Here is a 16,516-nt window from a genome sequence, read left to right as displayed (position 1 = left end):
CATGTCCTGCAAAGCTATGTGGAAAATCAGTAGGTTGCCATTTTAGCCCTTTTTAAAATGTTCTCCATAATTGCATTCCATGAAATACACAACCTCTCACTTTTTTTGAGGAATTTATCTAGCCAATTTAGGAGGCAGTGGATAGTGGGAAAGTAATTGCTATTGGTCCTATTGAAATGGGTTTAATACAGTCCCCTCTCTCCCTTTTCCTCCCATCTCTCGTAATTTGTTCCGAATGTCTAACCTGTTGAAAACCGGAGCGAGCAAAACTCTGATGGCTTCATTAAGTCTGAGAGGATTCATACCGTGCTGCTGTTGAGTAGCAATGGAAATAAAGTGAACTAAAATGTGCATGGATGTGACTGCCAAGAGAACTGCGTGCATACTTGTACTGCAGGGTTTGCCCGTTTTCTGGTGCCTCATTGTGGAGATAATTCTGGTCTATATGGCAATTTAAATTATTCATTTGACAACCAGACAAGATGCACAAGAGAAGACAACCGCGTAATCTGAACTATGATGGGAGGCGATCGCACTGAAAAAGAAAAGTGGTTGACGAGTTATTTTACTGCAGTGCTACGTTCTGTACCAGTGGGCTCTGTGTCTCAGTCTCTGCAGCAATAACATCTGTGGGTTTCCAATACGTGTTCTATCTGGATGGGGCTCAGCTCTGTAGACACGGTACTATTAACTGAGACACATTCTGTCCTCCACAGACTGCAGAACAGCTACACCGCCTCCCAGAGGGCCAACCAGGACCTGGAGGAGAAGCTTCATTCCCTGGTAACCTTTCACCTTTCAACCCTCCCACCTGCCCTCTTTGCTTATCTATAGGTGTTCATTGGACATAAATATTTCATGTTCTTCTGGTGACTACTTTTTTTGAAAGGAAACATTTACACACAACTTAACCTGCACTCCATTTCCCAAAATACTGCTTTTCCTTTTGACCTTTCCCTGGTCAAAAGTATTGTAGATTTGCAAACACTACAACGTCCAAAGGTTTCTATGTCGAAGGAGTTTCCCAGCATGCCAAGTCAGTGGAGTTATTCTATATCGGGGAAGAACCTTTCCCATACAGCGGTGTGTTTAAAAAAAAAACGTTTATTTAAGAGCACTCTCATTATGCCATTATCCCACACCTGTCAGCTAATTATGCCGCAGGGTCTCTTTTGGAAGGTTCTGTGGTGCAGAGTGCTGCAAGGAATTAGCACAGAATGATCTGGCCTTTCATTTGAAGTCAATTCTCTCTATCACCCATGTCTCTGCTAGCCCCTCTGGGAGACGGAAAGGTCCACAGCTCTGCTATTCCCCCAGGCAGCACGCCAGGCAAACGTGTGTCTGTGTGCGCGAGCTCACACACGCTCCCGAAATCACACTAGGTGACAACCAGGGGTTTTATGTGCAGAGACTCTTTTACATATTCCCACAATGTCAAGTCCCACACTGTCCCTTTAAAACATAGTAACCTATGTATGATGCTGTACGTTTTATTGGATGATTATAATACGACTCATCAACCATACAACCAATCAGATATTGTGTGTCAGGACATAAAGTATGCATCTATGTCCTCTAATATGTATGCTGCTGTTTACACATGTGTGATGGTTGTTTGATTAGCCCGTCTCTGTTGGTGGTATGTGCATGCGTGTGCATACGTTATGTCTATTCTTTCTAATCCAATCACATTTAGTCAAAGCAAACGTTCCCACTGGCCAAATATTAATTTCCCATAAATATGTAGATTGACTAATGTCGAAATAGTTTGCTGTGATCCTTTGCTGGTGGCTGTGGTACGATCCCCTGCCCTCTGTGATAGCTGTGTGAGAAAATCAAAGTTCAAGCTGCTCTGTTTTACACTGACAGGGAAATAAATGATGTTGCTTGCTGTAGTGTGCAATTGCCAACTCTCCGCATGGCAAGTGATCTGAGCACCACTACAAGCCATCCCCCTTGACTGCCCATTACCCACAGGCTAGCCCTACCCAGACTGGATTCACACCACAGATTTACTCTGCAAACATTCTACTGTCTGATTCTGAATTCAGTCCAGCCCTGTTAATTGTCATTGTAGAGGAGGTAGCTTTAGGAAAACAGACGGATCGAGGACTGATGGGTCGGTTGGCGCTTTGTGTTTGGGGACAGGTGGTTTGTGTGTGTGAGTGAGGCTGGCCCTGATGCGAGGTAATCTCTTTGCAATTGCCAGAGGATTACTCTGTCCAAAACATGCTCTGACCCCCACAGTCACCTTGTCAACGGTGGCCTTTTTAAAAATGCACAATAAGGATAGGCAGTTAAAACGATGTCTGTGTTTTGAGTACTCTCATCATTTTTGAGTTCTTGCATGTTACCGTGGAACTTGGCTGAACTCAAAACGTTCGCAGGATTCTATCTATTGTTCCAATTACTGGTTGTTCTGATGCACGACGGAAAACTAAGGTTTACACGTTTTCACAGCATCTGACAGACATTGTTGTCGGTCACTGCTTATTCATTTAACCTGCACAATGGTTGCATTTGTACATTTTTGGATTCAATTATTAAACAAATTGCGAGCCTTGAATCGAATTATCGCGTCCTCGCCGCCGTCCCTAGCACACAGCTCTCAAATCCTTCCTCATCCTTGTGGATTCCATTATTTTTGTGTTAAGCCTAAATTGATGCAATTTTCCCGGTTCTGATTGTGTGGCTTTGGACTAGGCCTATGGACCACTGTCTAACAGTCCAGGCTTAAACGACGGGCCCGTTTCAACCTATTCTGACGTGCTGCGTTAGAGGAGTTCGCAATCAGAAACCATATTAGCCGATGACGCACGGGAGATCTCGCCAAGTGTCCAAAAGAAGAGACCAAAATGTTCTGTGTTGTCTTTGTTTTCACCATCCGTCTCTTTTCTTTTCTTTTTTTCTTTCTCTCTGTCTGTTTCTCTCATTCTCTCCCTCTCTCTCATGCTGCTGCTTCGTGACGGGCTGTCTCATCATCATCAGGCTGCTATCAGTCAAACCTGGGTCTACGCAGTTGCGTTATCATTCTATTTCTCCCCTGTCTCCCTCCCTCCCTCCATCCTCCTCCCCCTGAGCATTTATTGCAGTTGTCATGTTCATTACTGCTCTGCTTGTCGCCTCTGAACTAGGAGTCTCTCCATCGTCTTGTCCTGGCAAACTGCTCCAGATGTCCCGCAGTCATCATCCTGTCTGTGTAGCTCTGCTATGGCCCCTATGCATGGGGGTTGGGTTGGGCATGAGGGGCCGGGCGATTATGTGTATCTCTGGGTGTGCCCAGTGATTGAAACATTTAGTTTTCAAGTCCCCCCACCTCTCTGTGCGCTTAGTGTACAAAACATTAGGAACTGTTTCCATGACATAGACTCTCCAGGTGAAAGCTATGATCCCTTATTGATGTCACTTGTTAAATCCACTTCAATCTGTGTAGATGAAGGGAAGGAGACAGGTTAAAAAATGATTTTTAAGCCTTGAGACATGAGTTGCGTATGTGTGCCAAGCAGAGGGCAAGACGAAAGACTTGTGCCTTGTTAACGGTTAATGTAGTAGGTGCCAGGCACACCAGTGTGTCAAACTGAAACACTGGTGGGTTTTTTTTCACACTCAACAGTTTCCCGTGTGTATCAAGAATGGTCCACCACCCAAAGGACATCCAGCCTACTTGACACAGCTGTGGGAAGCATTGGAGTCTACGTGGGCCAGCTTCCCTGTTGATTAGCTTTCGCCACATTGTTGAGTCCACGCCCCGACGAACTGAGGCTGTTCTGAGGGCAAAAGGTGGTGCAACTCAATATTAGGACGGTGTAGACTGTATATCCCCTTTACCAGAGGCGTGTTACGCTCTGCAGCTCAATGGGCTGTAGAAGAGATCACTGGTGTTTTTTGGATGTGGCATTGCCCAGTCAAACTGTCTCTCTGCATCACAATGGCTGGCTGGCTTATTTCTGTGTGCATTTTGTATTTCTCCTTCGAAGCCTCTTCAGTTTAGCATATATAAAGCGAATTGGTTAATTATTGACACGGCCGCCAGTGGAGCAGGAGATGCAGTCTGGGTCTCATTCTGTCTATATGTCGCTCAGTAACTCCCTTTCTCACTGATTCTCTACGGACCGATGAATGACGGTTCCTCTTTTCTACTAAGTGTGATTTAGTGGTGGTGACCACACCCTCTCCCTCTGAGGATTGGATCTAGCTATTTTCATAGTCCAATCATGTCGCGCGATTGATCACGACCTCTAAAACAACTGGACAGAGCTGCTCAGTGCTCACTTCCGTGCAGGCTTCAGTTAACATCTAGCTAGTAAATGGACAATGTCAGATAGAAGATGCAGGGAGGACCCACCCCCCAAAGTAAGACATTGTGCTTGGTGTGTTCACCAATAATTATGTTGATATTGTGTTAGCAGATGGTCAGAACAGCAGCCGTGGTCTAGGCCTCTCTCAGCTGTTCACAGGGTGTCAGTGCAGATCCAAACCCCACACAGTGGGCTCACTGGAGGCTCTAATTTGGGGGGGGGGGGGGGGGGGTGGTAGCCTAGTGATTTGAGCGTTGGGCCAGGAACTAAAAGTTTTGCTTGATCGAATCCCCGAGCTGACATGGTAAACATCTGTCGTCCTGCCCTTGAACAAGGCAGTCGGACCCACTGTTCCTAGGCCGTCATTGTAAATAAGAATTTGTTCTTAACTGACTTGCCTAGTTAAATAAAGGTTCAATTAAAAAATAACAAATAATGAGCCTGTGGTGAATATTAATGCGACGATCTGGGCCTGTGCTTGCTTGCTAGTTAACACACACACGCACACACACACAGAGGAGTCACAGCATCTGGATCCGCACGCACAATTAATTGGTCTGGAAGTTCTCCAGCTCAGCGGTTTAGGGATTGTTTTCTGTGAGAGTACTGAAGCCCAGAGAAACTACTTTTTTTTCCTTTTTTTCCCCCCCTGTTAAAACTTGAGAAATGTTGCACGTATAGTGTGAGGTCCCTACTGTAGCAATCCCAATTTGTTGGCGAAGTCATGGTTACTTAAAAAACACTCCCCATAGCCAATCAGCACCACAAGCTATTCCTGTGGTACCTCTGAAATCCCCTTAATCCTGATTTTTATAATGGCGCATCAGTTAATATTAGTGCTGAAGCTACAGAGTATTTGATCAATTGTTGCCTATTGTGGATTTTTGCATAACCTATCTGTCCTGTTAGTGTGACTCACATAGCTGGATGTTAACGGAAGCCATTCACTGGCTCTCTTAACGATACAACAGCGTGTCACCTGCCCAGCTGTTTGACTGCAGTTCCAGGTTGTGTTCCCCAAACGTATGGCGTGAGTGCGAGAGGGAGTAACCACATTATTAGGGTGACTCGGCACAGACTCAGACCCAGAGCTCCCACTTTGTCCCTTCATAATGTGCCATCGATTGGTTTTTATGACATTTTCTGCGGCTGTACTTTTTTTTTGGTTTCTCTCTCAACACCGCTGAGCTGAGTGGCTAGCAACAGCCTTTGGAGGAGGAGACTGGCATTAGCTGTAATCAATGAGGAAATCCCCATGTGTGCTTACTTAAACATAGAGTCCTGCAGCGAGTGCTGGCTATGGTTATCCCTCCGCCAGTGATGCATGACGCTGCTTTTCTAATGTTCTGCATCCCACCACCATTATCCGTCTGCAGCTCCGTAAGGTGGAGAGGGACAAGAAGACCACGGACCAGGAGATAGTGGAGCTCACCAACAAACTCCTGGACGCCAAGAACACCATCGACAAGCTGGAGGAGTTGAACGTGGGTGTTGTCACACTGTCCCTCTTTGAGTTATCTCATACCAAATATGAAGTTAGATGTATAGAACCACAGTGTGGTGGTAGTGAGGGGGGGGGAGATTGAGACCTTGAACAGTTCAACCACCGTTCTAAGAAAAAAAAAGTCCAAGTGCTTTGTGAGAAATGGACGTTTCCAGTATACCTCTGACTTTAAAAAAACATGTTATCCTTTTCTCTCTCCATACCCCTACCCTTTCACCCCTTGTTCTATTCTTCTCCCTGACAGGAGCGCTATCGGCAAGATTGCAATTTGGCCGTGCAGCTTTTGAAGTGCAATAAGTCCCATTTCAGGAACCACAAGTTTGCAGATGTAAGTACAGCTCTGATCGTATGATGTGAATGATTACATCTCATATATATATATATATATATATATATATATATATATATATATATATATATATATATATAAAACGCCTTCCACTTGTCATGGTGGCACTGTTAGATCTTTGTTTTGCCCTCCGCAGTGACACTCTTGGACATGGGAGAGAGAAAGAGGGGGAGAGAGCGGTCGCCTGGGGGACTGTTGTCTGACCCTGGCGTCAGAGAGGACTAGGCAAAGAGAGAAACAAAGAGAGTAGAAAGAGGGGGAGGGTAAAAAAAAAGCAGAGGTTTGCCTGGCCGCTTTATCACAGCTCCTGGCCTTTGTGTGTGACCAATCAACTCTATGAGGTGGACGATATACAGTACCAGAAATACTTTCTTAGTTTGGACCTGCCATTGACCAATGAAAACTTGAAGCACCTCAGTCGCTCTTCTCACCTCTGGGTTCTGGCCCATAATGTGATCAGTGATGTCTCTCCACTAAATCAAGAGCCACCGAGTTCAACACTGGCTTTCATCAGAGCTATTAAACCACATACTGCTGGGTAATCAGCACATTAGCATGAATAAACAAATCCATTTCAAAGTGTTGTGCTATGAATTTCTCTTGGATGAAATGTTTTTCTCAGGTGTACAATCCATTAGATTCTTATTTCACTCCCTGAGACTCTTGAATAAATACATTTAGTATGAGCAGCTTCCCTTTTAGTGCCAAAGTCCAACACTACCTGTGCTTTAACAATCCAGTCCCTTATCAAATGAGAGACCGTGTTTGGAGGTGAGGCTTAGTGACTTTAGGGTCTTTTTCTCCAGTCCATTGATGCACAGGGCTACCTGCCGGCTCGAACACCTTCAGTTAGTTTATTCATCTACAGTGACGTCTTAATTCCTGATACTCTGGTCTCCGGAGGACTATTACTACCGATGCGCCAGCCAGGTTGTCGCCCCAGGGCCGTGACAGGCAGCCAGGAGCCAGGGCTATTTTTAGGAGAAGTATAATTCATCGGAGCATAAATATATCTCCCAGTCCTGCCGTAATTCATTACAGGATGTGTGGCAGCCAGGATTACTGCTGTGGAACCTAACAACCTGCCTCAAACTGCAGATCTGTTCTCATGCCTCAATTTATTCCCTTGTTTTGTGATCAGCTTATTTGTGCTTTGAGGGAACTATTTTATGCTCTCCTATATTTGTCATGAGCGTTGTGCTTACCTGGTGGTTCTATGCCAAAGGCAACTTTAGGACTTAAACACACATTTCATATGATCTTCTTTAAACTGCTCAAGTAGTCAAAGGCAGCCTGTTCAAACACTTGTTGATTGTATGGACTTCCCTTAGTGAGCCAGCAATTCCCCCCCCCCCCCCCCCCCCCCCCCCCCCCCCCCGAGCTTGCGAGACTGATTTTGTGTATTTATATGCCACATAGCAGATGCCCCCCCCCCACACACACACACACATGCGACTTAAGGTACAATGAGTGCATACATTTGAAGAATCTTGGAATTTCAAATATCTTGGTGTTTCCAGCATCACCCTCTGACCAACTAAGCTACTAAGGACTTAGATAAGAAACTAGTGGGCAGAACTTGGTAGTTCTTGTACTGGGTCTACCGACTGAGGTCTAACTCTAATTGTTGCAGCAAACTCTTTTTCGCAAAACAAAACAAGGAAAGTGCCTTGGAAGACAAGGACACGTTTTTGAAAATCAAAGCATTAACCATTAGGAAACATCCCCTTGACAGTCATCATCCATTAGGAGAGAATCCGAAAGGGGGAGAGGAAGCACACCAAAAGGGCAACATGGATAACCATGGTTACGGCGTCCTCCTGGGAAAAGATCCTGCAGAATGGACAAGGACAGGCAAGCAGGCGGACAGGCAAGCAGGCGGACAGGCAAGCAGGCGGACAGGCAAGCAGGCGGACAGGCAAGCGGGCGGACAGGCAAGCGGGCGGACAGGCAAGCAGGCGGACAGGAGGGCAGAAAGAGGCAGACGGACAGCATTGAGTCATCCTGTGTCCAGATGCGCTGCTCCCTGGGAGGTGGTCTGAAACGAAGCGGTGTATACAAATCATCTTATCAGGCGGGCAGCAGCCATCTGTGGGAGATTTTAATGAATTCTGAAGATTGCCTAAGGAAACAAATCAATTATACAGCATTGCAGAAGTTGCCCAGCAGCCCAGTCCTGAGGCTACTCGCTAGAGTGGATTGGCTGTCTGTGAGCACCAATTCACACTGCTGCACATGTAATTGTTCCATGAGAAAGCTCAGCTTTTATCTGCCCAGGCATCATGCCATATATAGTATGCCCACTTTGCCTCAAACTGGCCCTCTATTGATGCGTTTATGCTAATTGATACCATTTTCAGCGCACAAGCAGTTAATACAAAAGCGTGTAAAATGACCATGACTGTGGCCATCAATGGGCCCGTGCAGATTTACGTCACGGTGATTGCCTGCAGTGCCTGTAATAATACAGCCAGTGTTCTATAGGAAAGAATGGTCCCTGAAAAGGTCTCTAACTCACTGAATAATGTAACACTTTTTTTGCTACAGCTATTGCGTGTGTTTAGTTGAGGCTCTAAAACACAGTACCTTTGTGTGCACATGGACGTGATGCATAGCTGCTTGTTAGCTCGTCATGACCAGTGATGTACAGTACCAGTCAAACGTTTGGAAACACCTACTCATTCCAGGGTTTTCCTTAATTTTTTAAAACTATTTTCTACATTGTAGAATAATAGTGAAGACATCAAAACTATGAAAAGAGTTAAACAAATCAAAGCTGCCATCAAGGCAAAGGGTGGCTACTTTGAAGAATTTAAAATATATTTTGATTTGTTTAACACACTTTTGGTTACTACATGATTCCATATGTGTTATTTCATAGTTTTGATGTCTTCACTATTAATCTACAATGTAGAAATTAGTTTTAAAAAATAAAGAAAAACCCTGGAATGAGTAGGTGTTTCCTAACGTTTGACTGGTACTGTATATAAACCTTGGATCGCTGATAGTATGTATTGGCCAATGAGGCTTTGAAGCCACCGGTTGGCCAAATTGTCACACCCCAGAAGGAACAGCATAAGAATTAACGTAAATCAACTAAATGTTTAAAGGACAAACATATGTATTTGTTGTTGTAGTGGGGATATTAACATTAGAACCTTTGAAAAAAGTATACTTTTAGGAGAATCTTTTTTTACATACAGTGCATTCGGACACCTTGACTTTTTCCACATTGTTACATTACAGCCTTATTAGAAAATTGATCAAGTAAAAAATAAATAAAAAATCCTCATCAATCTACACACTATACCCAATAATGACAATGAAAACAGGTTTTTAATTTGTGCACATTTATTACAAATTAAAAAAACAGACCTTATTTACATAGTATTCAGACCCTTTTCTATTAGACTTGCAATTGAGCTCAGGTATAGCCTGTTTCCATTGATCATCCTTGATGTTTCTACCACTTGATTGGAGTCCACCTGTGGAAAATTAAATTAATTGGACATGATTTGGAAAGGCACACACCTGTCTATATAAGGTCCCACAGTTGACATGGCATGTCAGAGCAAAAACCAGCATTGTGCTGTGGGGGATGTTTTTCAGCGGCAGGGACTGGGAGACTAGTCAGGATCGAGGATAAGATGAACCGAGAAAAGTACAGAGAGATCCTTGATGAAAACCTGCTTCAGAGTGCTCAGGACCTCAGAATGGGGCAAAGGTTCACCTTCCAACAGGATAAAGACACTAAGCACACAACCAAGACAATGCAGGAGTGGCTTCGGGACAAGTCTCAATGTCCTTGAGTGGCCCGGCCAGAGCCCAGACTTTAACCTGATCGAACATCTCTGGAGAGACCTGAAAATAACTGTGAACTGTGAAGTCATCAAAGTACTGAGTAAAGGATCTGAAACTTAAGTAAATTTGACATCTAAGTATTTTAAAAGTTTTATTTCAGAACTTTTTTTGCTTTGTCATTTTGGGGAATTGTGTGTGGATTGATGAGGAAAAAACCCAATTTCATCCATTTTAGAGTAAGGCTGTAACGTAACAAAATGTGGAAAACGAATGCACTGTATATGTTTAGCTCAAACAATAACATTTGAAAGTATGCATTAATGTGTCTATTAGAATAAACTTGGAAAAAACTAATGTAGACATTAATAAATAAATGCATTTCTATACTTTCCAAAATGTTTTTAATTTATTTTAATTTATTTTTTTTACAAATGTGAGTGCCAAGATGGAGGCGCAGTGGCTTCAACACAGCACTCCTTGTCAGTCAGTCATCTAATGTATATATACATCATTGGTTATGACCTATGACTCTAGGGTGCCTGTTAGCTCTCTATATGTAATTGGCCCAGAGGTCAGGGGTATGTCATATAAAATTCAGGGGTCATCCTGGCAGCCCTGTGCTGTTTAATTGATCCCGCCCGGCTGACCAGAGGAAGTGAACGGGAGGAGGGCGGTCTGTCCGATCGTTGCTCACCAGGATCGTTAGGGCATCAGGCAGTGGGTGCTGTGGAATCACCTCTTCTCTCTGCCCATTTTCCACAAATCAATATCTCTGCCCTGCCTCTTCACACCCAGTATTACCGTGATAAAGGGCCCTAGATGCCTGCCTTTTTTCTCCCTTTACTCTCTCTACTCACTTTCTCTTTCTTTCTTGCCACCCTTCAGTTATCTCATTAGAGGTGAGAGATTTTTTTTTTCTTCTCATTCTTTCTGCTATTCGTTTCCTGTGAATGGGGAGTCGGGGACAAGGAGACATTTGGTTGCCAGGGAAGAAAGGCAGCAGGAGACAGTCTCCTTCACAGCGCTGATTGAGGTTGAGATAGTCCTCTCTGAAGGCAACCCACCAGATAGATCCCTGCGTTCTCTTCCATTCACATATTCGGCATCAGACAGCCAGCCCAGTGTCGTGTCTGATCTGGCTGCCATGTGTTAGTGTCACTCACTGCTTTTACACAGGGAGACTAATCCACTACAGGATCATAGCAGCTCTTTGATAAATAATCTGGAACTATTGACAATACTGACTCCACTCGTATCCCACTGAGATGTGCCGCTTTCTAATTTGGATCGGAGCACAAAGTCCCTGCATAGGAGCGATATGAGTGCTACGTTTTAGCTACTCGGTTACGAGGTAAAGTTTTAAGGCTCATTGCATTTGACATGAGGTTGTAAATACTCCCACTGCGAGCTCTTAGTGGCTTCACCAGCTGCTTTTAAAGCGCAAGTCGAGAAAGATTTGTCAGCCCTTGTGAGATGCAGGTTTTTAAAGTCGTTCCACTTAATGGAGGGAATTGGGAGATACTGCAGTTGGGAGGAGTTCTCATTATTTGGTGCTATGTTGTTTATACAAGTTACGTCTGTAATATGTAGTACTTTTAGTGTTCCACGGGACTCTAGTTTAAAATAGCCCTTAACTTTCTGATTTTGACATGGTCTTTTTTGCCTGTCTGTGGAACATGTCACGTTTTATGTTTGTGTCTCCTCTGTCTTCCAGCTGCCCTATGAGCTGCAGGACATGGTGAACAAGCACATGAAGGCCAGTCTGCCGGATAAGAGTTCCCAGGGGGCCCAGGGCCAGGACTCCGACACCATGAGCCTGACGCCTGCCGACGTGGTGCCCACCTCCGTCATCGCCCGTGTACTGGAGAAGCCTGAGCCTCTGGTGCTCAACTCTGCCCAGTCCAGCAGCAGCGCAGGCCGACCCCAGGCAGAGGACGTGTTTGTGCATGTGGACATGACGGGGCCCCAGGCCGAGGCAGGAAGAGGGGGTCGAGAGAATGGGGGTCCCCGCCACAGCAGCAGAGTCCCAGCCCAAAGCAACCAGGCACAAGAGCTCCTCCAGCAGAACGGAATGTGTCGGAGCCAGAGCAGCCTGTCAGCAGACGGCCAGCCAGGAGAGGAGGGTGGTGGGGCCTTTGAGAAGCTCAACCCCTACCCAGCCCCCCCTCCGCCCCATCCCCTCTACCCCGGCCGCAAGGTGATCGAGTTCTCCTCAGACGACAAGGTGAAAATCCCCAAGAACAGCCCCCTGCCCAACTGCACCTACGCAACGCGCCAGGCCATCTCCCTCAGCCTGGTGCAAAATGACGAGGAGAACGAGCGCCAGCGCACTGTGCCCAACAGCCCCGCTGTGTCGGACGGGGGCTGGCGCTCTGGGGCTTCCTCCTCCTCAGGGGGAGGGGGGCAGCGTGACCCCTGCCGCACACCTACTCAGCTGGACACAGCAGACCCCATTTCCAGTCAGTCCAGCCCCTTCAGCAGCCCCCCTCAGCCCCCCAGCGCCTTCGCCAGCTCAGGCAGCTCTGAGGAGGACCTGCTGGCCAACTGGCAGCGCATGTTTGTGGAGAAGATGGCACCATCCTCTGAGGGCACCCTGGTCAACCGCACCTCCTTCAGCAGCGAGACAGTCAAGGACCTGGAGAGGACCCGGACCTGCAAGCCAGGGGGCGGGGGATCCCACAGGGGGGCACTACGGGGAGCCTACTCGGACGGGGAGGAGGGGTCCTCCACTCGCAGCTGGACAGCTAGCCGAGAGTCCAGCCTGGACACTGACACCAGCAGCATGGCTGACCTCCGCAACAGGAGGGGACATTACGGAGCAGACTTCTCCACAGAGGAGAGCGAGCAGCTGCTGATGGCCCTGGACAACGACCAAGACGACGCCAGTGGCGACACCGTGTCAACGGCCATCACTGTGGAGACCAGCCTGGCGGAGGCCAAGAGGAATGAGTTTGTGGAGGAGACGGGGTCTGTAGGCAGCTCTGCAGAGGAGAGAGACATCCTGCCCCAGGACTTCCCTGTCATAGTACCCAGGGTCCTGGCAGGGCTAGAGGACTACACAGAGAACACCCCTCCCCTCCCCTCCAACTCCTCCACTTCCGGCCGACCCCTGAAGAGCCCAAAGAGGATGGGAGTCCACCACTTGCACCGCAAAGACAGCCTGACTCGGGCACAGGAGCATGGTAACCTGCTGGACTGAGACCTAGGGGACTTTTTCCTCTCACTTCATATGTCGTCTGACAGACTAACTCTTCTCTGCGGGCTCTCTATCTTACCAGCAAGGAAGGATGATTCGAGTCGACCACCACGTGTTGGTCCTACCTTTGTCCGCGCTGCTGTCTCTCATGAGTTTAGTCAGGAAATATGCACATTCTCTAATAACTACATTCAAGAACTGATTCTTTGGAGATCTGTGCAATGCCTGCCTGCCAGTTGAATGGCAAAGTTCATAGCGTTTCTTCTCTTGCCACTGTGAGCTGCAAACCTCTCCAGTAGCAGAACAAAGGGTTCTACAGGAGGTTCGTTTTTTTCTGTCTCTCAAACACTCCGAACTGTTGCCGGAGGAGAAGGGCGACTCCAGGATATAGCCATACCGTGTCATTTCCTGTGTGTAAACATCCAGCCAGTGTGTTTTCATGGAACAGCCCAGATGGAGCTACGATTCAGCTCATCATTTGAGATGATCGTTGATATGCAGGACTGGAAAACAGACAATGTGGATGGAGTCGTTGCCTTCTCCCTCCTGTGTTCTCTTTTGACCTGAATTTGTGTTCCCCCCTCCCTAGAGAAATGTTATGTCATGCAGGCATCTGATGACATGTGAACTTTTCCTCCATCGATGAATGGGGGAGAGGTTGAGCACTTGCAAGTGCATGCTGTTGTCTGGGGTGGATTGTGGACTGGACCCCCACACAGACTCTGTGCCTATCCCTCTCTGTCTGAGGGGGTTTGTAACCCCCCCCCCCCCCCCAATGCCTAGAAATGTTCTGTTCTGATCCCCCTCTGAATTTCCTGCAGTGTGCACTGGTTTGTTGAGCACCCACTCTTAAGGGCTCTCTTCTCTGAAATTGGTCCACCACACAACAACTAGGAAGGTCACCCTTGATTCCAGAAATTCTAGGTCTCACTCTAAAGGTTATTTTCTAGATAACAAAAATACAGTATTCGTAGATTTTTTTTAATTTTTTTTTGTTCACTTTTATTATTTCTTCAATCACTACTTCATTCAAATCATTTACATTTTGGCCTTTTTTATTTTTAAGCGCCCATTTTATGCCAGAGGTGTTAACTCAACTATTTATAGAGATATTATGACAATGATAATCTAGAACAGTCAATGTATTTGTGTTCTCTGAGCTAGAGTAACCTACTAGTGGTGTAACGGTACACGTATTTGTACTAAACCGGTTTGTACGGGGCCTGGGTTCGATCCGCACTGTGTACCCAAATGAATACATACATTAAAAAAAATAAAAAAATATATATATATATATCTCAAAATTGCAATCAAAATTCATATCTTTAATTTGTGCATTTCAAACCGTCCTTTTGTGAGGCGCAGCCGGGAACTAGTTCCGTATGGCGAGTGGTGTGGTCGATAAACCAGGAAGATTCTCCATCGTTTAAATCTCCAGTTTTGGAAAATGTTTGCTTCCTAGTAGATTACAACAGCGATGGACAGGGAGAGTATGTCGCCGCTGCTCAACGAGAAGAGCCTATGCAGCTGCCAACATCTCAAACATGTTGACACATTTAGGCCAACATCACCCCAGTATTCCTACCACCGGAGCAAGGCAGAAACGCCCAAAAAAGAACTTTGTCTCCCCTCTACATTCAAGGAACCCTTCACAGCTGATTCTGACCGGCCAAAGAAACTACAAGAGCGATGGGTATGTTTATAGCCGCGGATATGCGCCCATTTTCATTGGTTGAGAAAATTAGGGGTTTCAGCACCTGGTGAAAGTGCTCGAGCAACATTACGATCTTCGCCCTCTCGTACCCATTTCAGCCAACGGGTAATTAGTACCCGCTCTATATAAGCAAGCTAAAAACCGAAGTTGTCAATGAATTGGCCAATCCCACCCTGTGTTGCGCTTACTAAAGATTGATGGGCCTCCAGGGCGACAGAGCGCTACTTATTAAGTGACAGCCCATCACATTACCCTGGAGTGGCAAATGACAAGTAGCGTGCTACAGACAGGCCCCCTTTATGAGAGTCACACTCATGTTTTTCTCTATTGTAAGAAAACCTTATAGCATAGGCCTATACAATGTCTGAGCCATGTTTACATATTGATTTTACATGCATATTGCACTTTATTTTAGTGTTGATGAGTAATCGTGTGTTTTCATTTAAGAAAATACAAAGTGATATTCCTGATTGTGCTCTCATCAGGTATTATGATTCATGATCATATATGGAATCAGGAATAACAGCACTTTGTATTTTCTTAAATAAACAACAATTGATTTCATTTCCCCACTGTAAAACCGAACCATGACCCCCAAAACGGCAATACGTACCAAACCTTGGGTTTGGTGAACCGTTACACCCCTATAACCTGAAGCTCTGTGTTCAGAGGGCAACTTATGTCATTGTTGTGTGTAAATATTATTTCCAGAACTAGATACGGAGATATAACATTGGCTCTATAATTGAAGATCAGTTCACTTTTGTTCTGTCATTGGATTTTTGTCATCACTGTATTTTCATTTCAAGAAACAAACAGGCCGGTAGTACTATTGGTAACTCTACTGTATATGGGGTATTACAATGGAAGACTCATATGGCATGAAACATGGAGTCAGTATTTTTCGGGAAGAACCAAGCCATCCATCTCCAGGCATTTTTTTGTGGATGTGTTTTTCAAGTATTCATTGGGTTCTGGGTGAAAGTAATTCTCCTTGAAGATGCCTTCAATTCTCATTGTGTACCACTTCTGTGGGTAACGTATTTGTATCTCATACAGCTACAGTACATGTGTCCAGACCATCTAAGTGACCAGGGATAATGAAAGGCAAAAGGTCTGTATGGTATGACAGCTGGTTGATGATGAGATTTGGGGTAATTGTAGCGTTGACTATCCTAACCAGGAAAGTATTTTGATTTGGTGTGTTACTCAGTCTCCATTGTGGGGGTTCACCGAGGATGTCATACTTGTACCTGGATCTGATAAATGGCTTGCAGTATGTAACGTTTATTTTCACTGTAGTTACTTTTTCATCCACATGCCTTTTATATGGATCGGGAATATTTATTCATTCATCAAGAGATTTATTGTTTTTGTGTACTTTTTTTTTTCATTTGGTCCATTATATTCAATTGGCTAAGTGTTCTGCATTCAGCCATGTTGAATTTGTGTTAATTTTTAATTCCATTTGTTCAGCATCAGACACTCAACTATGTAGCTTTAGTACATATGGATGATTTACTGATTTGGGGGGGGGGGGGTTATTTTTGTTGCCCTTTCTAACAGCTCTTTGATTGTGTGGTTATCAAGTCTACCATACAGTCCTGCTGTTTTATTGGTCCTAGATTGACCGCTCACAGTGGGAGCTCTGCAG

At 45.4% G+C, this 16,516-nt stretch overlaps 1 protein-coding gene across 2 annotated transcripts in view; it reads left to right on the top strand.

Moving 5' to 3' along the window:
- Positions 1–14,430, top strand: part of LOC139410918 (tight junction associated protein 1 (peripheral)) — a 70,387-nt gene extending 55,957 nt beyond the window's left edge. Inside the window, exons 7-10 of one of the 2 annotated variants that reach the window (XM_071156585.1) lie at positions 717–783; positions 5,675–5,782; positions 6,047–6,130; positions 11,667–14,430. In XM_071156585.1, the coding sequence (XP_071012686.1) occupies positions 717–783; positions 5,675–5,782; positions 6,047–6,130; positions 11,667–13,151 (1,744 nt within the window). In that variant the 3' untranslated portion in view covers positions 13,152–14,430. The remainder of the gene's footprint in view (positions 1–716; positions 784–5,674; positions 5,783–6,046; positions 6,131–11,666) is intronic. The other variant, XM_071156592.1, reaches the window with a different exon arrangement.
- The last annotated feature ends 2,086 nt before the right edge of the window (positions 14,431–16,516 follow it).

The sequence above is a fragment of the Oncorhynchus clarkii genome, chromosome 1 (assembly GCF_045791955.1).
Source record: "Oncorhynchus clarkii lewisi isolate Uvic-CL-2024 chromosome 1, UVic_Ocla_1.0, whole genome shotgun sequence".
Classification (NCBI taxonomy): Eukaryota; Metazoa; Chordata; class Actinopteri; order Salmoniformes; family Salmonidae; genus Oncorhynchus; species Oncorhynchus clarkii.
The sequence above is the reverse complement of the archived record's forward strand: the minus strand, read 5'-3'. Positions and strand labels throughout refer to the sequence as shown.